Below are 23,984 nucleotides of genomic sequence, written 5' to 3' on the forward strand. Positions count from 1 at the left end.
AGGAGGGTCGCGGGGGACATGGAAGAGGAGGAGCTTTGGAGAGAGGATGCTTGTGCTCCCCCGCCTTTTCCTGGTATTTCTATTTGGGGGTTGGATTCCTGGGAGCTTCATCACATTTGGTTCTCAGCTGACTTTATATACTAAAAAATAACTTCCTTTCACCTGACCATGGAGACGGACTGCCAGGGGTGAGGGCAGCCCTGTCTGAGGCCAGAGGTCTGCCCACGTGGCGGATGAGGCAGGTGTGAGGCCAGCTTGAGCATCTGGATCCGTTTGTCTCGGGCTGCTGGCTGCCTGCCATTTCCTCCTCTCCACCCTTATTTGGAGGCCCTGACAGCTGAGCCACAAACAAACCAAGGGAGCTGGGCACCAGCCAAGCGTCACCCTCTGTTTCCCCGCATAGGTACCAGCGTCGAGGAGAAAGAATCCCGAGGCATGGCGGTGAGATAACCAAGGACTCTTTTTTACTCTTCTCACACCTTTGAAGTGGGAGCCTCTTGAGTCAAATCAGTAAGAATGCGGCTCTTGCAGCTGAGGGTCTGGGGGGCTGTTGGGGCTGCCCAAGGCAGAGAGGGGCTGTGACAAGCCCTGCGGGATGATAACTTTAAAAGGGCATCTCCTGCTGGCTTCTCATTTGGCAGCTTTATCACTGCAAGTGACAGAATGGGGAGGGTTCTGTCTCTCCTGCGTGCTTGGAGAGCTGGGGGGCTATAAAAAGAGGAGGCACTGGGCAGCTGGGAGACAGGGACAGACGTAGGCCAAGAAACGGGAACCAGAGAGGAACCAGAGGGGAGAGACAGAGCAGCAAGCAGTGGATTGCTCCTTGACGACGCCAGCATGAGCTCCTTCTCCACCACCACCGTGAGCTTCCTCCTTTTACTGGCATTCCAGCTCCTAGGTCAGACCAGAGCTAATCCCATGTACAATGCCGTGTCCAATGCAGACCTGATGGATTTCAAGGTAGGGCCAGGAAAGCGGGTGCAGTCTGGGGCCAGGGGGCTTTCTGATGCTGTGCTCACTCCTCTTGATTTCCTCCAAGTCAATGAGGTTTATCCCTTTCCCTGTATTTTCCTTTTGTAAAGAATTTGCTGGACCATTTGGAAGAAAAGATGCCTTTAGAAGATGAGGTCGTGCCCCCACAAGTGCTCAGTGAGCAGAATGAAGAAGTGGGGGCTGCTCTCAGCACCCTCCCTGAGGTGCCTCCCTGGACCGGGGAAGTCAGTGCAGCCCAGAGAGATGGAGGTGCCCTCGGGCGGGGCCCCTGGGACTCCTCTGATCGATCTGCCCTCCTAAAAAGCAAGCTGAGGGCGCTGCTCACTGCCCCTCGGAGCCTGCGGAGATCCAGCTGCTTCGGGGGCAGGATGGACAGGATTGGAGCCCAGAGCGGACTGGGCTGTAACAGCTTCCGGGTAAGAGGAACTGGGGATGGAAATGGGATGGGATGGACACTACTGGGAGACACCTTCAGCAGGAAAGGGACCAATGCAGAAGCTCATTCCCTCTCAAGTTTCTGCCCCAACACCCTGAGTGCCCCATGGGTGTCAGGACATGCCATCTATTGTCCTTAGCTACAGTCTGCTGGGAAAATGCTTAAAAAAAAAAGGGGGGGGGCTGGGCACGGTGGCTCACGCCTGTAATCCCAGCACTTTGGGAGGCCGAGGCAGGCGGATCATGAGGTCAAGAGATCAAGACTATCCTGGCCAACATGGTGAAACCCCATCTCTACTAAAAATACAAAAATTAGCTGGGTGTGGTGGCGGGCACCTGTAGTCTCAGCTACTTGGGAGGCTGAGGCAGGAGAATCACTTGAACCCAGGAGGCAGAGGTTGCAGTGAGCAGAGATCATGCCACTGCAGTCCAGCCTAGGTGATAGAGCGAGACTGTCTCAAAAAAAAAAAAAAAAAAAAAGGCCAGGCACGGTGGCTCACGCCTGTAATCCCAGCACTTTGGGAGGCCAAGGCGGGTGGATCTCGAGGTCAGGAGATGGAGACCATCCTGGCTAACACGGTGAAACCCTGTCTCTACTAAAAATACAAAAAATTAGCCAGGCATGGTGGCGGGTGCCTGTAAGTCCTAGCTACTCCGGAGGCTGAGGCAGGAGAATGGCGTGAACCCGGGAGGCGGAGCTTGCAGTGAGCAGAGATGGAGCCACTGCACTCCAGCCTGGGCGACAGAGCAAGACTCCGTCTCAAAAAAAAAAAAAAAAAAAAAAAAAGCAACTGCCACCAGCACTGGGAAATTAAAATATTCATAGAGCCAAGTTATCTTTGCATGGCTGATTAGCAGTTCATATTCCTCCCCAGAATTGCAAGATCCTGAAGGGCTTAAGTGAAATTTACTCTGATGAGTAACTTGCTTATCAATTCATGAAGCTCAGAGGGTCATCAGGCTGGGGTAGGGGCCGGTGGGAAGCAGGTGGTCAGTAATCAAGTTCAGAGGATGGGCACACTCATGCATGAAGCTGACTTTTCCAGGACAGCCAGGTCACCAAGCCAGATATGTCTGTGTTCTCTTTGTAGTACCGAAGATAACAGCCAGGGAGGACAAGCAGGGCTGGGCCTAGGGACAGACTGCAAGAGGCTCCTGTCCCCTGGGGTCTCTGCTGCATTCGTGTCATCTTGTTGCCATGGAGTTGTGATCATCCCATCCAAGCTGCAGCTTCCTGTCAACACTTCTCACATCTTATGCTAACTGTAGATAAAGTGGTTTGATGGTGGGTTCCTCGCCTCTCCCACCCCATGCATTAAATTTTAAGGTAGAACCTCACCTGTTACTGAAAGTGGTTTGAAAGTGAATAAACTTCAGCACCATGGACAGAAGACAAATGCCTGCGTTGGTGTGATTTCTTTCTTCTCGGGAAGAGAATTCAGGCCGATATTCCTTGTCGTTTTACTCTTTGTCAGAGGAAAGAATGCTGAGTTTTTCTTCTTCCTTTCATTTCACCCTCCTTTTCTGGTGGGTGGTTGGGGAGGCCTCAAATTCCACTCCTAGTGGGGTTTTTGTTGTTTTTAGGCAGGAACATTCAGAAAATGAGAGTATTAATTAGATTTTCTCTGCTACATTTCGAGAGAGTTAGGTTCTACAGCTAAGTTACTGGTACTTTTAGTTTTGAAAAGAGTAGGCAGAGTGTTGAATTTAAAAGCTGAGCAGGCCGGGTGTGGTGGCTCACTCCTGTAATCCCAGCATTTTGGGAGGCCAAGGTGGGCAAATCACTTGAGCCCAGGAGTTCAAGACCAGCCTGAGCAATAGAGTGAGACCCCATCTCTACAAAAAATTTAAAAATTAGCCAGGCGTGATGATGTGCACCTGTAGTTCCAGCTATTCAGGAGGCCGAAGTGGGAGGATGGCTTGAGCCTGGGAGGTGGAGGCTGCAGTGAGCTGGTATCGTGCCACTGCACTCCAGCCCGGGTGACAGAATGAGACTTGTCTCAAAAAAATAAAAACTGAGCAAAGTGAAGAAAGGTTTGCCATGCAGACAAACTACAAGTTCATGTGCCTTTTGTGTACTAACAAGTATTTGGAAAACAGCCATAGTCTTTGCCTAATCCGGGTCTGAAGGGCCTGGGCTTGTATTTTACTAAGATAAGAGCTGCTGGAGAAGATGCCGGCTTTTTGTATCTGCTCCTGAAGAGGGTATTTGCTCTGAGCACAAAACACCAGGCAATAAGTTCACCTTAAACAGAGTAAACTGTTTTCCCACCTGTTACCCCCATGGATCCCAACCTCATCAGATTCTATGACACTCCAACACCCCACACCCACACATGCCGCTGTGCCTTTATTTCTGCTGTTCCTTCCACCTGGGGTGTCCTTCCTCTGGTCCTCCCGAGGACATTGTACTGATTTCTTAAGGCTCATATGAACACTACTTCTTTCCTGATACCTCATGCCTAGTAACAATGAGTCCCTTCGTAGGCACGGTTGCACATGTAACCGTTATAATAGCACACAACACGAGTTGCCTATGTGCAATTGCTTGTGTCTACGTCCCTAGACTGCAAGCTCTTTGAGGGCAAATGCCCCTTCGGCACTCTCAGAGTTGATGCCCCATAAATGTTGGTCAAATTGCCTTGGTCTTGTCCAGAAATTGGGAAAAGAGGAAATGAAGTAGTAACTTGCTCCTTGCGGAGGAAAGGGGGAGGCTCCCAGTGAACTGATGGCAGGGGGTGGAGGTGGGGGGAGAGCCTCATCTAACCACCTCCAGTCAAAATCTTCTCTACCTGGACTTTAAATACCAGGAAAACCAGGGGGTAGAGAATGACAAGGATGAAAGTAAGAGCGACAGGAGACAGCACTGGCCCAAACCTGGCTCCTGAGGTCTGGGATGGTGTTGCGGGTTGCTAGGAGGGGAAGTAGCCCATTCTCAAGGTGTCACCGTAACACAGGGAGTTCTCATTGAATGGAACTGACTGAAAAATGACAAAAACACAAGGCAGAAAATGCCCCTGGGACTTACAGAACACTTGAGGATGGATGCAGGAGCTGAACTGGCTGTGACCACTGATGGAACGGCCACTTCTGTCACTGATGGAATGATGATTTGAAGCAGATCAGAGACAGAGGCAGCGCTTCTTGCAAAACCAAAAGCAAGCGAACAAAAAGCAATGGCAGATGGCAACAACAGAAGCTGGCCACGGGTCTTCACCTCTCCAGACCCAGCAGCAGTTTCACTTCTTCTGGTTGGACATCGGGGCAATCTGTTTGTGGGGCAACTTCCTAAACACCAGGAAGAAACAGAATGGATTCCCCATCCGCTGCTCCTCCAGGACGCGGCTGCTAGCAGGAGGAGATGAATTCTAGAGGAGAGGATCAGGAAGAGTGTTCATCTGAAGGAAGAAACAGACAACGGTGACCTCTGCTAAGATCCACAGGATGAAATCTGTTCTTATTAAGGTCACTGTCTAATACAGAGAAGTGGACCTGCAAGAACGAAGAGCCCCACTGCCCAGCTGCATAGGGAGAGCTCTGAGACTCTAAAACTACGTCCTAGTGTAATTTCCACACATCAGAAAGAGGGGGAGTAAAATAAAAAGCAAGTATCCCTTGAAAGAAAGAGCAGCAGGGCCGGGTGTGGTGGCTCACACCTGTAATCCCAGCACTTTGGGAGGCCGAGGCGGGTAGGATCATGAGGTCAGGAGATTGAGACCATCCTGGCTAACACGGTGAAACCCCATCTCTACCAAAAATACAAAAATTTAGCCAGGCATGGTGGTGGGCGCCTGTAGTCCCAGCTACTTGGGAGGCTGAGGCAGGAGAATGGCGTGAACCTGGGAGGCGGAGCTTGCAGTGAGCCGAGATGGCGCCACTGCACTCCAGCCTGGGTGACAGCGAGACTCTGTCTCAAAAAAAGAAAGAAAGAAAGAAGGAAAGCAGCATGGAGACAAAAGGCTAAAGGAGACAGAGGAGACAGAAGACATTTTATTCTCACATGTTAGGGTTACAATGAGAACTCCCAAGTTCCAAAGGTTCAAATAAAAATAGCATTTTACAAATTAAAAAAAATACAATTTATATACACAGTGGAATTAGCTAACATCATACAAACAAACAGTGCAAACAGAAAAAAGGAAGCTGCGACTGCGGCAATGGCCAAGGTCCGCAGAGCTGTGGTGCAATACTGCACATCAATACTGCACGGCTGGCGAGGCCACCTTGGGCCTCTGGAAAGGCTTTCCTGTCACCCAGGGTCATGTCAGTGCATAATTCTGCATCACAAATGCCATACAGTGGACTGGGTCCTGAAAGTGTCCCTTCCAGCTGGGAACTATTAAGTTAATCAAGGTCAGGAGCAAATCATCCCTCAGCACAAGGTCCCAAAGCCAGGGCCGGGGGCCCATTGGCCCCACTCCCTGATCACCTCGCCTAGGGGCCATGGAACACCAAGCTGGAGATGAAACACAAAACACCACCTCTTGCCACCCGTAGGCTCCCCATCCACAGATCTGCTTTACTGAGGCGCCTGATCACTGGGTGATGGGGCTGCTAATGGGTGAGATGCTGAAAAGGCTGGTTTCTAATGGACAGAAATGGAAGGAGGCTCACAGTTGATTTGTCATGAGTGGAGAAGTTGCTGTCTTTGGGCTTATCTGGAAAGGGCAGATGCAGAGAGAGGAGAAAAGGAAACCACGTGCCTTTGCATGGGGCCTGGGTTTGGGGCCTCCTTGGCGGCCGTCCAGTCAGTTTAGGGGAGGGAGGTACTTGCATTCTACTGTCTATCTCTGGGCTAAACTGATGGGAACAAAATATCTGGTGACTTAAACACAACAGGATGTGCACGAGGGATGAATTCCAATAACATTCACCGGGGCAGCCTCAGGGCAGGCGGCTGCTGATCCAGCCCTCGAGAGGCCGGGGTCCTCCTGCAGGGCGTTAGCTCTGCCAGCTCCGGGAAGGGGCGGGGAGAGGGGACGAAGTGTCTGTGACAGGTGATCACACCATTCTCCTGACTTGGACAATTGGCTTCCTTCTTAATAAAAGGAAGAAATAACGTGATCAAGCTCTGAACACTGCCATAAAACACAGCAGCAGCTGGCCAAACAGTAACATTTAAATAACAATTGCCTTTTTGGTCCTTGTGATGTCCTGCGCTATTTCCTGGGAGTATTATCCCCATTTCATAAGTTGAGTGCATTCTGGGAAGCAGAAACATTTAGAAGTCAAAGCAATTTTGGTCAGGGAGATAAGAAAATGGGGAAAATGGAGGGGCCATAATCAGCTAGAAAAGACCTCGAAGCAGCCCCATCTCTGGAGTGGAATTATTCCCTAGAGTGTGCTGAGCGCAAGATCTGGACCAGCAGAGCCAGGACTGATGCTCACCCCAGGGTGAAAAGCAGACTTGGCCAAGGAGGTCGCCCAGGGCTGGGCCTGAGAGCTGTGCTGCCAGGGCCAGGTGCCGAGGCCCGTGGGCAACCTCCACGGTTTTAAAAAAAACTAAACGTAAATGAAGGCCATCTTGAGCCAAAGCACGTCTGCCCCAGGGATGCCTGCTGGGACTGATACCATGTAGAAGGTGGGGGAAGATAAGCGCGAATGCCCAATGCCCAGATGCTCACTTTGGGTGCCTAGTCAGAGGGGGCGGGCCAGCCTGGAGAAGAATGACGTCACTGAACGACAGGGTGTGCTTCCCATGCTTCATGTGAAACCTTCAGGCACATGCTGGCAGGAAGCATCTTCCCCACGCACCCTCCCTGCGGCACAGGAGGCCCTCCTGAAGGGCCTCTGTATGTAAGCTTGGGACAGCTAGTGCAGGGGAGAGAGAGGTGTTTGTGAAGGGCAGACACCCTCTTCCTCAAATAGGCCATCTGCTTTATCATAGCACATACCTTTCAGTGGTCACTGGCTCAGAAGTGCTTCCTTTCTACCTTGAAAAAAAATGGTAGCATTCCCCAGAGTTGAGTGAAGCTGCTTTATCTAGGAGTGCCCGGCTTTCAGCTAACTTTGGTGGGTGATGCCAAGATCCTCTGAGCTCTGCCTGCTTCATCAGGAAGACGGAGATCAAAACTTAAGGAAATGAAAAGGATCTGTGTAGAAACGTGTTACTGGGAGACTGGGAATAATCTGCAGATGGAGAGAAAGCTGCAATGTTAAGAATTAGGGTAGACGTAAATCTGATCCTATTATCAGATTGACCATCCAGGGGTTATTAGTGTGATTTTAATCCTTTGTGTTTCTGGTGGGCGGTGGTTCTAAGGAGAGTCAAACCACAGGGCAAGACCAGAGCCTCTGCTCACACCCAGGAGTAGTGTTTCCCTTAAAACAAACTAGCGAGGATACCGTGTTAGGAGTCCCAAATAAGGGAAGGCCTCTCTGAAATATGGAGAATTTTCTCAGTGCCCAATTCCTAAATCTAGTCATGAACTGAATGTTGTCACTGGCATCTCCCCAGCTTTTGCCTTGGCCAAGTCCCTCTCACACATTTAAGGCAACAGCCGGGTTCTCTAGGAAAGTAGCAAAGATGGCCAGGAACACTGCTCGGAGTGCAGCCCGGGGCCCGCCTGATTCTACCTCTGCTTCTGGCTCTGGAGGAGCCAGGGGTGGGCCTGTGCCAACACTGGAGGGTGGGAACACAGGGAGCAGGAAGTGGGAAGATCCTCGCTGGGGAAGTCAGAAAAGTGCAAGCTCTGATGGTTCAAAACCACCCCCAGGACCTCTGACCAGCAAGGTGTCCGATGACTCCCGGCTTTCTGAGTGAGTGGGTGACTGGGAATCTTCCATGCCCCGGAACAGCCCCAGCCAGCTGTGCCAGCCAGAGTGAGCATGATTTGCCTCCCCAGGCAGCACCGGGAGAGGGTGGGCTGGGCTGTCAGATGGTCTGGTAGTGCTGCCTCAGCCGGGCCTGCAGAAATTCATAGGTGAGGTTGTGCCGTGTGATGATCCCCACGATCTAGGGCAAAGAGAAGAAGGCCTGAGTCACCTTCAGGGTAAAACCCGCTGGCGAGAACAGGAGTGACAGGAACTGGCCCTGTTAGTTTGTCACAGAATGTGGAGGCCTGGATAGTGCAGAGCCAGACACAGCTTGATTGGGATAAACAGATAACGAGGGCTCACACATTGGAGGCCGAGAGGACAAGGTTAGCTCCAAAAAGGGCTTGGGCCAGCTGGCATCTGAACTAAAATGTCCTTCCACAGGGCACATGCTCAGCGCTCAACTCCCATCATGACCAGCCTGCTTCACAGATGTGCAAGCGGTGGGGCCCTTGAAGTATCCTGAGATTATGACCCCTGCCACGCCTCATACTCACCACCTTGCAAAGTGACCTATGGGAGTCATTTGTTACAGGTCGTTACAGTGGTTCCCACGTGTCACTGTTGTTGGGAACTCCAAAGCCACGTCATAAACTATGTTAGGACTCTGTCAGTGTAGTTGGCAATTACATTTCAAGGGACATAAGTTAACCTACTGCAACAAAACCTGTGTAAGTACGCACTATGCATGCCAGGGTTGTGCCGCGTAGAAGAAAAGACTGAGGCCGGGTGCAGTGGCTCACGCCTGTAATCCCAGCACTTTGGGAGGCCAAGGCAGGTGAATCACTTGAGTTCAGGAGTTCAAGACCAGCCTGGGCAACATGGCGAAACCCTGTCTCTACCATAAATACAAAAACTAGCTGGGCATAGTGGCGCATGCCTGTGGTCCCAGCTACTCAGGAGGCTGAGGTGGGAGGACTGCTTGAGCCTGGAAGGTCGAGGCTGCAGTGAGCCGAGATCTTGCCACTGCACTCCAGCCTGGGTGACAGAGTGAGACCCTGTCTCAAAACAACAACAACAGCAACAACAACAAAAGACTGAGAGGGTGGCCTTGAAAAGTTACCAGGGCTACCGCGACAGGGTAGGGACGAGGGTTTGGTTTTTGCTTGTTTTTTGCTCATATGTGTTTTTGTATTTTCCTACAATGAAATAATATTTGTGTAATAAGAAAATAATGAAGTTCTAAAAAGAAGAAAAAAAGGAAAGTCTGCAGCAATAATTACTAGGTGTTTTATATCTTTGTAAAACTCAAAGTATTTTGCTTGAAATTCTCTCATCTAATGCGCAAATCCTCACGCAGGTGGAGAACCAAGGAACACCAGTGGTACGGAGTGAAGAGCAACATTTCAGGAGGAAGACACAGCCTGGTAGAGGCGCAGCTCTGGCTGGAAAGGACAGCCAGTGGGACGCTGGTGCCATCTGCTGGCAGGCAGGGGAAAGGGTCCCGAGTGCACGGAAGCCAAGCAGGGTTCAAAGCTAGAGTTGGGCCACCCTCTCCCCTCCTGGTGGGATGCCTACGTTTCTGGTGAGAAGCCTGGGTGCACAAACAGCACCTGGCTGGGGGATCCTCTCTCAAAGCTGGGGGCAGGGCCGGGGCCTCGCTCACCTCTCCTACAGCGTTCACCACGGGCAGGTGACGCAGGCCCATCGTTCTGAACAGGTTGAAGACTTGGGAGACGTGGGTGTTGGGCGAGACGGTGAAAGGTGAAGGGTTCATGTATGGGGTGACATCCTGCAAAGAGACCATGTGTCACTGACTGCCTGAGACGCCAACGGCACGAAGAAGTAGCTCTGCATGGGACAGGCCGGGGCAGCCCTTCTCACCACGATCATGCGCGGGTTGAGCAAGGTCAGGTCCAGGTCGTGGATGTCGGGGTACCGCGGGTAGTCCTCGGCCATCTCGGCATAGGAGAGGCGCGGCTGGCTGGCGCTCTGCAATTCCAACCCAGACACTGTCCGTGCTCAGGCAGCAGTGGCCAGCAGGGTCACCTTAGAGCCCCTCCCCTTGATGCCTGAATATGCCCAGCTCCAGGTTGCTGAGGCAGGCGGTGCAGCAAGGCGCTCCAGAGTGAGAGCTCACCAGTCAAACTGAGTCCTTGGCCAAGTCCTAGCTGTGGCACCCTGGGCAAGTCCCCTGATCTGTCTGCACTCCCTTTCTTCCTGATTCATGAGATGCAAATGGCTTATTTGGAAGTTTGAGAAAGCACTAAGTAAAGTGGCTGGGGGGTGAATGTGTCCCCCCACCAAAAGACATGGCCAAGTCCTAAGCCCTAGTACCTATGAATGCGACCTTTCTGGAAACAAGGTCTCTGCAGATGTGACCGAGTTCAGATGAACCCATGCTGGATTAGGGCGGGCCCCAAATCTGGTGACAAGCATCCTTAGGGAAAGGAGAGAAGATGACACAGGAGAACGCCGTGTGATGACAGTGGCGAGGATGGGGGCTGTGTTCACAGTCAGGAGCACCAAGGTCTGCAGGCAACTCCCACGAGCTAGGAAGGGGCAAGGACAGCACCAGAGCCAGGGAGCGCTGCCCTGGTGACACCTGGATTTTGTACTTCTGGCCTTGAACTATGAAGGAATAAACCGCTTTTGCTTCTCACCACCCGGCTGTGGCAACTCCTCCCCTAAGTCCACTCTGCACTTCTCGCCTTGCGTTCAGCTTTCCCTATGGCACTGTTCACGGCCCGCCGGGCAGCGCCCAACCCCTCGAGCTTCGTCAGGCCTGGCCTGGCTGATTTCTGCCTCGGAGAGACTTACCGACTGGCTTTCAGAGTAACAAACTCCTCGGACAAGCAGGGTGACAAGCTGCGACCGAAGGATCAGGCCGTGGAAGGTCAGAGGGCGGAACCGCTCCTCCATGGTCCAGTCTTCACTTGGGGACTGGTCAGGGTATAGGTTGGGGTAGGGAGTGTATCTGTTACACAAAAACCAGATGCTGCCTGGGATACCCTCAGCGGGAGCGCTTCTGATTCATGTTCCCAGCCCGCTCCCCATCCAACTTTCCCAGGAAACTCAGGAGCCACCTCACAACATCTGAGCCAAGGGCTGACCCCACCGCCGTGTAGCCCTGCGGGCAGTGGGGGCCCCGCCAGGCTCTCACCTCCTTTCCAGCATCTGCTGCAGGAGGTCCTCCTTCTCGGCTGGCTCCTCCGAGGCGATGTGCTCATCACACATGTTCCGTAGCTCGCTGGACGGGTAGGACTTCATGGACTGGCTCCGTTTGCGCTGCTCGCCGGCCCGGGTGAGGATGCTGGATTTCTGTGGGTGGGGAGGCCACAGGCTACTGTGCATGGGCAAATGAACACAGCAGTACTGATGGAGCTTAAGGATTTGGGTGACAGGGAGGGTCAGAGGCACATCCGGACGCAGGAACTTAAAGGGGCTGAGGTTCAAAAGAGTGGTTCAGGCTGGTGGTTCAAAGGAGCCCGAACCCTAGGACCTGGCTGCAGCTTCTGTGGTTTCCTTTAATCTGGGAAGAGCAGCTTGATTCTCCAGAGGGGAACAAGCCATCTCCTACATCCTGTCTTGATAGAATTGTCAATCAACGTGCCTGCCCCCAAAGCCAAGGAGTGGCACACGATCCAAGTGAGGCAACAGGATACCCCCTCTCCCTGGATTCTGAATCGGAATCAGGAGGAACCCAGGGTCAGTGCTCCTTCCTCCTGGTACCCAAGGGATGTCTGCTAGACCCTGCACTGCTCCCCACAGCACACGGTTCTGGTCCTTCAGCTTTCCCAGCTGTCCTGAGCTTTCCTGTGGATTTCTTTCTCTTTCTTAAGGAGGTCGAAGTCCATTTCTGTTGCTGGCATCTCTAGAACTCTCCCTGATACTCTCACACAGTAAATAAACCATGAAAGCTGCTGACTTGAAAAACAGATCTGTCCACATGCTCATTGCGGCAAGAACGCACACACATCTTCACGGCCTGATAAAGCTGCCCCTGCTGTCAAATCTACTCTCCCTGTCGCGTGTGATGAGAACAGTGCCAACTTCCCCTGAGAGCCGGTAAGTCCACCCCAGCCAGGGGTGGGCAAAGCACTAAGCCGTGTGAGATGGGACCGCTTGTCTCTCACCTGCCTTTCCTCTCATGCCGTTTTCTTTACCTTGAACTTGATGTTGTTGCTGATGAGCTGGTTGCCCTTCATGAACTCCTTCTCGTTACCGCGGTTCTCTGTGACCACCGGGAAGGCGTGGTGGACCGTGGTGCGCAGGATGCTCACCAGAGACTGGATGCGGGTGTGCGGGTAGACGTAGGTCAGGTTGGGCTCCATGATGTCACTGGCTCTCAGCCTAGGGGAGGAGGGCAAGTCATCTAGCCTCATGACAGTGCCCGCAGGCCCCTGGGAGCAAGCTGTGCTGGCTCTCCAGCCCTGCTCAGACCACGGGCGGGGAGGGGGGCTCTCTTCTGAACTGCCCCAGCTCTCCCTCAAACCCGATGCATTCCTTTGTACTTCTATCCCCCGACACATGCTGTTCCCGCACCTGGAATGTCGTTCCCTGCTGTGCCAGGCTGATGGGCTTGGGCTCATCCCTCAGCTCAACAGCAACATCCCCTCACCAGGAAGCCCTGGCTGCTGGTCCAGGGGCTGGCCACGCCCTCCTCGGTGCCCTGCAGCACGCTCCACATACTACCCCTGAACCGCTAATTGTGCTACAGCATTTACCACAACTGGGTAAATGGGTGGGCTGGGCGCAGCGGCTCACGCATGTAATCCCAGCACTTTGGGAGGCCGAGGCCAGTGGATTGCTTGAGCCCAGGAGTTCAAAACCAGCCTGGGCAACACAGCAAAACCCCATTTCTATAAAAAAAATGTTAAAAATTAGCCAGGTGTGGTGGCACGCGCCTGTGATCCCAGCTACTCAGGAGGCTGAGGTGGGAGGATCGCTTGAGCCTGGGAGGCATAGGTTGCAGTGAGCTATAATCATGCCACCCTACTCCAGCCTAGGCGACAGAGTGAGATCCTGTCCCAAAAAAGAAAAACAATAATAATAAAATAAACACAGCACTTGGGTCCCCCTTTAGATCAGGGCACAGCAAACTGTAGCCCACCGATCAAGTCCGTCACGCTTACTGCTTTCCTGCTGCAATGACAGAGTCGAGTAGTCGTGACACAGACCATACGGCCCAGAAAGTTGAAAATAAACTCCTGTCTGGCCCTCCACAGAAACGGCTTGCTGGCCCCCGTGTTAGCCTGTAAGGGCCTTGCCTGCTATCTAGACACAGGAAGCCCAGGTACCTGTGGATTAGCAGGTGGGTTATGAGGTGATTATGCCCAGAACAATCCCGGCTGGCAGTAGGGCATTCTGGTGGGCACATGTGAAACAGGCTATTCTCACTCCTGGGGCTTGGCATACCCTTAAACATTCAATCACATCACGAACTTGATCCAGAGACCTCACCTCATATCTAACCAGAATGCCATGGGAGTCAAACCATCATGAAGAGGCCCTGCCCACTGCAGTCCCACAGTGCCCGTGTCCCCTGCCCTGCCCCCGCAGCCCCCAGCCCATGGGCTGCTCCACATTCTCACACATGCTCAGGAATGGGTGTGTTGCTTCTTTCAGCCCAAGAAAAGTGAGTTACTGTTTCCTACCCTAATAACAACATTCCTTAGGCCTCAGAGCTTATACATTCTGAAACTAGGACATGAGCAAAATCATGGCCTTACTTGTCCATTTCCACCTCTGTCTCCCATTCCAGAAGCGGCACGCCTCGCAGGCCCACGTGGATATCATAAATGCCCTTATTGAAAAAGTCCCCTGTCCATTTGGCCACCTGAAACACAAAGCAAAGACCTAAAAATAGGTCCTGTGGGGCGAACGTGGCCCTGAGCCTGACAGGGGCCTGGAGGGAGTGTGCTCACCATCAGTGTGACCATGATGGGGAGCCCGTAGGTGATCTCATTGGTGGACTCGATCAGGATGACCGTGAGGCTGATGGTCATGCGGACCACCCCGCCCAAGAAAGCCGCTGCACCAATCAGGGCAAAGGTCCCCGAATAGATGTGGCCCAATCCAATGTAGCTAGTGAAGGAAAACACCGAGAACACGGCTTTGAACCACACTGATAGGCTGTGGGGAGGACCTACAGCTCATATTCTTGTGCCTATGCACATATGTGCATGCATGGGCACAGACACATGAACGCACGCACACGCACACACGTGTACACACATGCACATGCACACACGCACACACACAGAGTACCTTTTTAGGACATTGGCAACTAAACGTCCAAAAGCAGCTCCACACAGCAGAGAAGGCACAAAAAGGCCACTTGGAACAGAAATGCCGTAAGTCCAACATGCAAGCAAGAAATAGAGAACGAAGAACAAGGCCAGAGTGACGGGGCTGAAAGTACCTGCAAGGGAAGAGCCAACCTGAGTCCCACTACCGGATGCCTGCCAAGGCCCAGTAGACCTACCGGGCCCGACCACACCCCATACCAGTTCCTCTTCCAACATTGGAGGCAGAAACCAATCTTTTGTCTGGGTGGGCGTTACAAAGAAGTCCTGGTCTTGCTTGGAATGAAGGGCAAGCCTGGCTGTGTCTGAGATGACACCAATCACCCACGATTGGGCTGCAGTGCAGACACTCACCATCCTGGTGGAAGAGCTGGAGGATGGCAGACTCCTGCGGGTTGAAGAAGAGTGTGGCCATGTCATTGTAGGTATCATTGGGACAAAAAAATGTCTTGATACTTGAATTCACATCTTCTGTGACCTAAGAAGAAGGAATCAGAAAATCAGTACAAGGACACCTGACTTTGAGTCTTCAAGTGGGATGTCTCCAGCCGAGTCCAAAACAGGTGGCTGCACAGCTTTCCCCATCAATCAAACAGGCCAAAAACTGACCTCTACCAACGGCAGCCACGCGGGCAAGTGTATTCTTTACATTCTGAATGTACAGATGAAAGAATCGGGATGAGGGCCTTTTGTTCATCCACACTCATGATGAAAATGTCACTATGGCCGTGATTCACCGTGAATTTGGTTCTGCTTCCTCTCCCGGTGCTAACTTTCTAAGTGATGCTGCTAGAAGCCTGGCCTGAGAGCCCTAGGACTGGGGAAAGATGAGGCAGGTGAGAGCAAGTGACTGGGAGTTGACAGGTATCTGGGGAGGAAAATCCAGGGCACCACTTGACCGAAAGCCCCAACTCTGGTTCCAAATAGAAAAAGCCTTTGATTTTGCTGCAATTTGCTACAAAAAAAAAAAAAAGCGCCTGAATTTGCTGCAAAAGAAAACCCACCTCCATAATGCCCGGAGAGCAGACCCAGTCCTCCAGGCTGCCTCTCCTTCTAAACCCCATCTGGGGAACAAAACCCAAACAGAAAAAGAGATTATTTCTTCTACTACTTCTACACATTTTAGACCTCATTTTCTTGCCATCATTCTGTGTGGGAAGATGGGATCTTTGCTAGAGGGCAAGGGTGTTTCAAGTGTGCTGTTTTATTTTCTAGTTGACAGTGTACAACAGTACAAGGTTGTACTTCACACCTATCACTGTGCATGCAAATAGGGAGTCTTATTACAAAGGTTAATCAAGGCTATGGGTTTCTTCTGGATGACACAGCTGTGAAGATGCCATTATGTGGACGTGCTAACAATACCAGGGGGTGGTTTGTGTGACCCCGCCAGGTGAAACGGGCTGGGCAATATAGACGTATGCAGGCTGCTGTGGAAACAGCACGGCACTGCTGACTGGCAGCACCTGGCACTGGCGAGCCATGTGCAGAGCCTCAGCATTGTGGAGTGCACGGGGGATGAGCTCAGCTGATGGCTTCATAATAGACACATGCAGTGTTTCCCAAACTGTCTGGAGGAAGTTCAGTCCTGAAGGCTTTCCAGAGAGTCCTGTGTTCAACTGCATTGAGAAACATCCTAGCAATTCTTGGAAATCAGTGTGTCTGCTAAAAGCTGAGCGCAGGCTCCAAAATCAGATGGCTTTGTCTCTAAACTCTGCCACTCTCTAGTGACGTTGAGAAGGATATTTCATTTTGTGAGTTTCCTCACCTATAAAATGGTAACAACACCTACCCTCTCACTATATATGACTAGCTAAAGGTTTTTGGTCAAGACCACACTGTGCCTCAGCTTCCTTAGCTGTAAAATGGGGGCACAGCTACTGGCCAGCAAGCACAGTGCTGATAAGGATTAAATGAAATCATATAAAGTACTCAGTGGAATATCTGGTACACAATAAAGACACCAAACATTTATAAGACTTATGGGAATAAGGCCCTAGAAGTTCTGCACTAAAGGAACGTATTTAGGTTGGGTGCTGTGGCTTGCGTCTATAATCCTAGCACTCCTAAAACAGGAGATCGTTTTAGGCCAGAAGTTCGAGACCAGCCTGGGCAATATAATGAGATCCTGTCTCTATAAAAATAAGCTGGATGTGGTGGCATGCACCTGTAGTCCCAGCTACTTGGGAGGCTGAGATGGGAGGATCGCTTGAGCCCAGGAGTTTGAGGTTACAATAAGCTATGATCACACCACCGTACTCCAGCCTGGGTGACAGAGTGAGATCCTGTCTCTAAAAAGATAAAGAAGCATATTTAATTCCTAGCCCATTTGACAACAGAATCGTTTTTTGTATGCTTTAAATCACACGCATCAAGGTATCTGTCTGGTAATGAGCTAGGCTTGGGAATAACTAGTAACGGGTCGGCAAACTTTTCCATAAAGAGCCAGACAGTAAATATTTTAGAATTTGCCAGTGACATACAGTCTCTGCGGCATATTCTTTTTTTTTCCCTCAACGCTTTAAAAATATATAAACCAGCTGGACACGGTGGCTCACGCCTGCAATCCCAGCACTTTGGGAGGCCGAGGTGGGCGGATCACGAGGTCAGGAGTTCAAAACAAGCCCAGCCAAAATAGTGAAACTCCGTCTCTACTAGAAATACAAAAATTATCTGGGCATGGTGGTGCGTGCCTGAAGTCCCAGCTACTTGGGAGGCTGAGGCAGGAGAATCGCTTGAACCCAGGAGGTGGAGTTTGCAGTGAGCCGAGATCTTGCCACTCCACTCCAGCTTGGGCAACAGAGTGAGACTTTGCCAAAAAAAACAAAAAACAAAAAACATATATATATAAACCAGGCTGGGCGTGGTGACTCACATCTGTAATCCTAGCAATTTGGGAGGCCGAGACGGGTGGATCACTTGAGGTCAGGAGTTCGAGACCAGCCCGGCCAACATGGTGAAACACCGTCTCTATTAAAAATACAAAATTAGCTGGGCATGGTGGTGGGTGCCTGTAATCCCAGTTACTCGGGAGGCTGAGGCAGGAGAATCACTTGAACTTGGGAGGCAGAAGTTGCAGTGGGCCAAGATCGCGCCACTGCACTCCAGCCTGGGTAACAGAGTAAGATTCCGTCTCAAAAAAACAAAACAAAACAAACAAACAGAAATATATAATGTGTGTGTGTGTGTGTGTGTATATATAGTGTGTGTGTGTGTGTGTGTGTGTATATATATATATATAGTGTGTGTGTGTGTGTATATATATATAATATATACATATAACTGGGGACACTGAAGAGGCTGTCCTCCAAGACAAAGGCCCCAATGGGGATCTGAGAGATTCAAGTGGTTACAGAGAAGCAACAAGAAAAGAGTACAGTTGTTCCTCAGTATTCACCAGGGATAGGGTCCAGGATCCCGATGGATACCAAAATCCAGGGATGCTCAAGTCCCAGATATAAAATGGTGTATATTTGCATATAACCTATGTAGGTCCTCCTACATACTTTTAAATCATCTCTAGATTATTTATAATACCCTAATACAATGTAAATGCTATGTAAATAATTGTTACACTGTACTGTTTTTTATTTGCATTATTTTTTACTGTTGTCTTGTTCTTTTTTATGTTTTGCATCCTGAATATATTTGCTCCACAGTTGGTTGACCCTATGTAATTCCACGGATGCAGGACCCACAAATGTGGATGGCCGACTGCACTTAAGAGAATGCTCACATGTCTGCAGCCAAGGGCTGGAATCACACATCTGGCTGACTCACTGAACCACAGGTATAGCTCTCAGAGCCTCCGGGTTGGACCGAAAGAACACAGCGTGGAGTAGGCTCCACGGACTACCTCATGGGACTCCTCAGGGGAAGCCTCTGGAAAATATCGCGCCCCCCAAGAAGGGAAAAGGAGGAGTGCAGGAGGGTGGCGCACCCACAAAGGACCCAACGCCGGGAAGAGGCAGAGGATGCTGGGAAGAGAGAAGCCTCCTTGCCCTGACACAGACATTTCTTCCTCTCAAGAGTGACTGTCATAGTCACAGAGGCCATGAGGTGGGTGCTGAGCCTCTGGGCTGTGGCCCCTTCAGGCAAGGGGAGGTGGAAGAGTAACTGGGGCTCAGAAAGCACCTTGCTGTCAACTTTCCAAGTGTCTGTTTCCCATAAGTGTTGCTCAACAGAGAGGAGTTCCCCTCTGTGACGCCAGGGTTGTTCCCAGGTTCCCCTCTGTGACGCCAGGGTTGTTCACAGAAGTGGCAAAGACAGAGGGCATGTGGTGTGCACTTTCTCTGAGGTAAAAAGACGACTACAGATTCCCATATCTCTCAACGCTCGGGTAATGGGTGTGGAAGGATGAACCCAACACATCTATTAGTTCTCAACAGAGGAAGGTCATACATTTCTGGATTCTTCCTCGTGGTATGGGATAAAGGTAGCAGGTGCACTGGGGTTACCTGGAGCTGGAATGAGTCATTACCGATTTGACTCGAAGAGGACATCTGTCGGCATTCTCCTAACACCATCGAGGCCACAAACACCACCACGGTGGTTACCAGAGACACAAGGAGGCTCTCTAAGACTCTAGGAGGCAAAGCACAGCTGTTATAACGCCACAGAAAGAAGCTCTGGTCTCAGGAATTCAAAACATAACCCTGCCTACCCCCAGCCCCGATTTCTCCAAACAGCATTCACAGCAGCCCCTGGTCAGTCAACATGTGTGCAGAATTGATCCGTGATTTGCTGTATTCCAGCAATTTGTTTGTAAAAAGTGGACAGTTAAAGTGGGCTGCTACGTCCACATCATCTCTCTCCAAGGAATGAATGGCTTTCCATTATAATAAGTCCTGGGGCGAGAAGCCTCCTGAGAGCAAGCTGCTCGACAGGGCCACGGTGACCCTTCTAACCTTGTCATGTGTCCGAGTGGCCAAGTCAGGACAGGCAGGGAGTCAACCAGCAACTCTGACATCAATTAAGCTGGCTCAGCCCTTTGGCCTGTCAAGTAGGGAAGATGCATGGCCGTGTTTAGATTCTCAGTCTTAGATGAGAAATCAAAGCCGTGGAGGCAGGGTCTGCTCCTCGGGAGAGATGGCGTGGCCCACACCAAGCTCAGGGAGCCGCAGCAAGTGGGGGGGAGGCGACTGTGCAGATACCTGACGAGCTTAGGTTTCGGGTGCACGTTTCGCATACGGTACTTTGCAAGCCTCTTGTTCAGACAGTTGAATGTGGCTCCCAGGAGGCCCCCAATGACCCCCATCACGACGAAGAAACCCAAATCCATAGCTGTCCAGAGATGACATTTTTTATCAGAGTCAGAGCACTGAGAGAAGGGGAAAGGGAGAGGGAGAGAAAAACCATAGCAGCCATGAGAACCGGAAGAGACAGAAGAGAAGACAGAAGCAAGAGTGGGGCTGCTTTCCCGCACGGCAGAGGCTAATGGGCGAGATGTGCCCCTGGAAGTTGTACCTAGCCCTCTGCTCATTTCTCTCTGGTCCTTCACTTGAGAGGAAATTTTCATGGGTCAAATTAAAAATCCTTGGGGAAAGGACAAAACATACCTTAAACTCGCCAAAGTTCAGCAATCCAGGGAGCTGGAAGGAACCCCAGCTTCCAAACTGAATCCCAGAACGGAAGAAGTTGAGGGTGAAGGTGGCAGACATGGAACAAAAGAGCTAGGGGAGAGGTGACAAAAGACAAGAAGGTTCAGGAGTGGCATGTCCTACTCTCTCCCAACCCTTCCTCCTGGTACCCACTGCTCTACGCAGAGACCTCCGGAATCCACATCCGGGTACAGAGATCTAGTCACCCTTACAGTAGATACACCCCAGGTATGACCAACTCTAGATTGGGCTTTAAGAAGTTTCCATTCCAGCAGCCTACTCTACTATGAGAGCCTATTTACAGCCTTTACAGACCAGACCTTGCACCAAAAGGAAGGATCAATGCAAAGGGAAGGACAGCCTGCTCTGAGGGAGGAGACCGGCTCCAGTCCAAGCCCCATCACTTCCTGCTTTATGACAACAGCCAGTTTCACATTTTCATGTCAGGTGGTTCATCAACAAAGGATAACAAAGCCTGGCGTGGTGGCTCACGCCTGTAATCCCAACACTTTGGGAAGCCAAGGCGGGTGGATCACCTGATGTCAGGAGTTCAAGACCAGCCTTGCCAACGTGGTGAAACCCCATCTCTACTAAAAATACAAAAATTAGCTGGATGCGGTGGCACGTGCCTATAATCCCAGCTACTCATAAGGCTGAGGCAGGAGAATCGCTTGAATCCAGGAGGCAGAGGCTGCAGTAAGCCGAGATCGCGTCACTGCCCTTCAGCCTGGGCAACAGAGCAAGACTCCATCTCAAAAAAAAAAAAAAAAAAAAAAAAAAGTAACAGCGGTTTGATTTGGGGTTAGGGAGGGTATTGATATGAGAAGTACAGAAAGTCCAGTGTGGAGGTTATGGGCACAAGAGGAAAGCTGTTTCGGATCCAGTCGACTCCCCCAGTCTCATCGAAACTACCATTCCATGTACCGAGTAAGGGACACCCAGTGTAATTCGGGGGGTGTGGTTAACGCTTTCACTGAAGGTCCTCCTCACCACTTTCCACGTGAGCCCTTGGTTCCAGAAGGACGAACCCTCCTCTAGACTGAACAAGGTACCCCCGATTGGCGCCCCGAAAGCTGCAGCAACTCCAGCAGCCGCTCCTGCTGATACAAAGTCTCTCTTGTCTCTGAGGAGAGGAAAGAGACGGGTTATCCAATAAAGAGCCCTCAGCCCACAAAAGGTGGTTTCTGACTTCCTTATCATGAACATTTTCTCACACCTGTGAATGAATAGGCAGGGATCCTGGAAGGGCAGGTCACTGGTGAGGCAGCCTTTGCCTCGAGTGTGTCCACCCGAGAGCCACACACCTTAGCACCAGAGTCCCTTTCAGCATGGCGGCTACTCCGCCTGGGAACAGGAGCCCCTGACCTCTGTGTTTTCTGTGATCTCAGAATCTCAGCACCCAGCTCAGGGGGCAGATCAAAGATCGGCACGATCACTGCTGCACTATGTTCCCACCGGATCTTCCTTCCAGAAAACCCCGGCATCAGTAAAAACATCAAGGTGCCTTCTGGGTATGTGCCGAACTTGCAGGAATACAAAAAGAAGGTGGTCCGTGACTCTAAACTGAGTCTCTGATTGAAAGAGCCTTACGAGGCGGGCAGGTCAGTAACACACACATCTGATACAGAGCTAAGAAGTCTACTAAGAGTACCTTCTGACCCAGGAGGGTGGCTGACCAAGTGAATCACTGGGGAATACAAAACGCCTTCCTAAGAATATGCCTGTCTGTGGCCTTTCTTGGTTGAGTTTTTAATCTGGGACCATCTTCATTTGCCTGAGATGCTTCTAGGCCTTATGGCATGACAAAATAAAAGTCACGATGCCAGCCTGGTGCTTTGGCTTCTTATTTCCAGAAGAAAAGTTCAAAGCCCGCCCCCTTCTCCCACAGTCGGGTTTCCCAGCAGGGGATACTGCCAGGCTAGAGCAAGTATCGAGTCTGACCCGCAGCGCATGAACATGTTGTTTCCAAAAAAAAAAAAACCAATTTCTAACCTTTCCATACCTGTCGCTTCGGAAATAGGGGAAGTTAAACTGGATCTTCCGTAAGGAGATGCTCTGAAACTAAAGCAAGAGAAAAGAGAGCCACTAAAGAGCCTACTCATATAACCAAATACTACCTGTACCCCAGTAATTATGGAAAAAAAAAAAAAAAGAACACAGGTCAGGGGCAGCCTAGGACTGAAACTATGGGAATCCACGGCATCAGGGGAGGGCCCTCTGCTTGAGCACACCTGGGTAAGTGTGCTGCAGGAAGGAAAGTCCAGAACAGCAACTTGGGAAAAAAGGAGGCTGGGTGTGGTAGCTCATGGCTCACGCCTGTAATCCCAGCACTTTGGGAGGCCGAGGCGGACGGCTGATTACCTAAGGTCAGGAGTTGGAGACCAGCCTGGCCAACGTGGCAAAACCCTGTCTCTACTAAAAATACAAAATTTAGCCAGGCGTGGTGACATATGCCTGTAATCCCAGCTACTCGGAAGGCTGAGCCAGGAGAATCACTTGAACCCAGGAGGTGGAGGCTGTAGTGAGCAGAGATGGCACCATCGCACTCCAGCCTGGGCAACAGAGTGAGACTCCGTCTCAAAAAATGAAAATAAAAAAAACTTGGGAAAAAAGGAGATTACCCCCCACCCTTGGGAGGAGCTTATTTTTCCTGCCCTCGTGTTTCTAGGACTTTCTGAAATCCCATTTTGTGCAGAGTCAACAAGTCTGAAAGAATAAAGGCAAATGGCTGAGCTGAGGGAAGGGGACGCGGAAGCTGTTGCAGAAGACCGAGTCCGCTCTGCTCAGCAGCGCCAGGAAGAGAAGGGCCCAGAGCCTGTCCTCTGTCTGCCCCACAAAGGTGCACACTGATGCCCACTCCACGCCTGGCCTTCCACCCCTTGGCTCACTTCCGCCAGATCTGGTGCTCAAGGCAGTAGCAGGAGAGAGACCAAAAGACGAGCTCTGGACGAAAGAATCTTCCCTCCTTCACCTCAGAGACTCCCAACCACAATAACTCCCTCTTCTCAGGACTGGAGAGGGAAATGACTAAGAGTGACGGCTCACAGGGAACTGAGACTTCTCCAACAGCAGCCAGGGATCTGGAGTAGCCCCCAAGAATGGGAGCCTTGAGGTCTCGAGCTAGTACCTCAACCTCTCTAAGCCTCGGTTTCCCCATCCGAGGATGGGGGTAATAATAACAACGAATCATTGAAGGTGGCTATAAGGAGAAAGCAGTTAGTATACATGGCGTCTGGCACACAGACCATAATTAGCAGCAGTTATTATGACTGTACCATGCCAACTAGAATCAGCATGGAACTGTGCCTAAAACCATGTCAGTCGATGCTTCGAGCCTCTTGGATCTGGCAGCACTGAGATGATTCACCCAGCCACCCTATATAGAGGCGCCTGGTGATGGCTATGGAAGCACCCAGGGACTTTCATCCGCCACGTCACAGTTTTTCTCTATGTCTCATTTTTGCTCCTAGGGCTCGGTAGGGCATCATTAAAACTTCCAAGTATAAGTTATGCCCTTTCCTGAGAGATAGACACATGGTTTACACGTGAAGCCAGAATGGCACCAGGTTCCAATGTGATGTCAGGGTGTCCCAATGGATTTGGCCCAGTGTAACCACAGACCTCCCACTAGGCCTGCCCAGAGGCCCACACCCTCTCAACCCATCTTACCTGAGGGAGGCCAGCTCCCACCACCGAACCACTGTGGATCATGGGGCCTTCCTTCCCCACGAAGAGCCCTGGGCAGGGTGAAAAAGGAAAGACCAGCAGTCAGTGCAGAAACGCCCCTGGGTCAGGAGACCTTGGCTACAAAAACCTTCCTCGTGACAACTGAACAGAGATGATCCTAAGACTTTATAAGAGAAAGAGCCAAATTCCCACCAAATAAGCTCCA

The 23,984-nt window shown here is 51.1% G+C and overlaps 2 protein-coding genes across 4 annotated transcripts in view; one reads left to right on the forward strand and one right to left on the reverse strand.

The window, feature by feature from the left end:
• Positions 1-647: 647 nt before the first annotated feature.
• Positions 648-2,585, forward strand: NPPA (natriuretic peptide A). Its single transcript, XM_019011247.3, has 3 exons — positions 648-960; positions 1,083-1,409; positions 2,520-2,585. Exons 1-3 carry the CDS (start codon positions 838-840, stop codon positions 2,529-2,531), a joined length of 462 nt encoding a protein of 153 aa, XP_018866792.1. The 5' UTR covers positions 648-837; the 3' UTR covers positions 2,532-2,585.
• Positions 2,306-23,984, reverse strand: part of CLCN6 (chloride voltage-gated channel 6) — a 39,926-nt gene continuing 18,247 nt past the window's right edge. The window contains exons 8-25 of one of the 3 annotated variants that reach the window (XR_010132447.1): positions 23,762-23,829; positions 22,095-22,153; positions 21,083-21,215; positions 20,051-20,164; positions 19,646-19,812; positions 18,950-19,076; positions 14,847-14,970; positions 14,455-14,608; positions 14,112-14,271; positions 13,917-14,023; positions 12,351-12,537; positions 11,348-11,505; positions 11,005-11,161; positions 10,069-10,176; positions 9,851-9,976; positions 7,323-8,383; positions 4,457-4,826; positions 2,306-2,987 (exon numbers count right to left, since the gene is read on the reverse strand). Coding sequence is in view for 1 of the 3 variants with exons in the window: in XM_004024655.5 (XP_004024704.1) it covers positions 8,303-8,383; positions 9,851-9,976; positions 10,069-10,176; positions 11,005-11,161; positions 11,348-11,505; positions 12,351-12,537; positions 13,917-14,023; positions 14,112-14,271; positions 14,455-14,608; positions 14,847-14,970; positions 18,950-19,076; positions 19,646-19,812; positions 20,051-20,164; positions 21,083-21,215; positions 22,095-22,153; positions 23,762-23,829 (2,030 nt within the window). In the remaining 2 variants the exon portion in view is untranslated. Of the gene's footprint in view, positions 2,988-4,456; positions 4,827-5,405; positions 8,384-9,850; positions 9,977-10,068; positions 10,177-11,004; positions 11,162-11,347; positions 11,506-12,350; positions 12,538-13,916; positions 14,024-14,111; positions 14,272-14,454; positions 14,609-14,846; positions 14,971-18,949; positions 19,077-19,645; positions 19,813-20,050; positions 20,165-21,082; positions 21,216-22,094; positions 22,154-23,761; positions 23,830-23,984 lie in introns of those variants that run through there. The other 2 variants (XM_004024655.5, XR_002002937.3) reach the window with 2 other exon arrangements.

This window comes from Gorilla gorilla, chromosome 1 (genome assembly GCF_029281585.2).
Source record: "Gorilla gorilla gorilla isolate KB3781 chromosome 1, NHGRI_mGorGor1-v2.1_pri, whole genome shotgun sequence".
Classification (NCBI taxonomy): domain Eukaryota; kingdom Metazoa; phylum Chordata; class Mammalia; order Primates; family Hominidae; genus Gorilla; species Gorilla gorilla.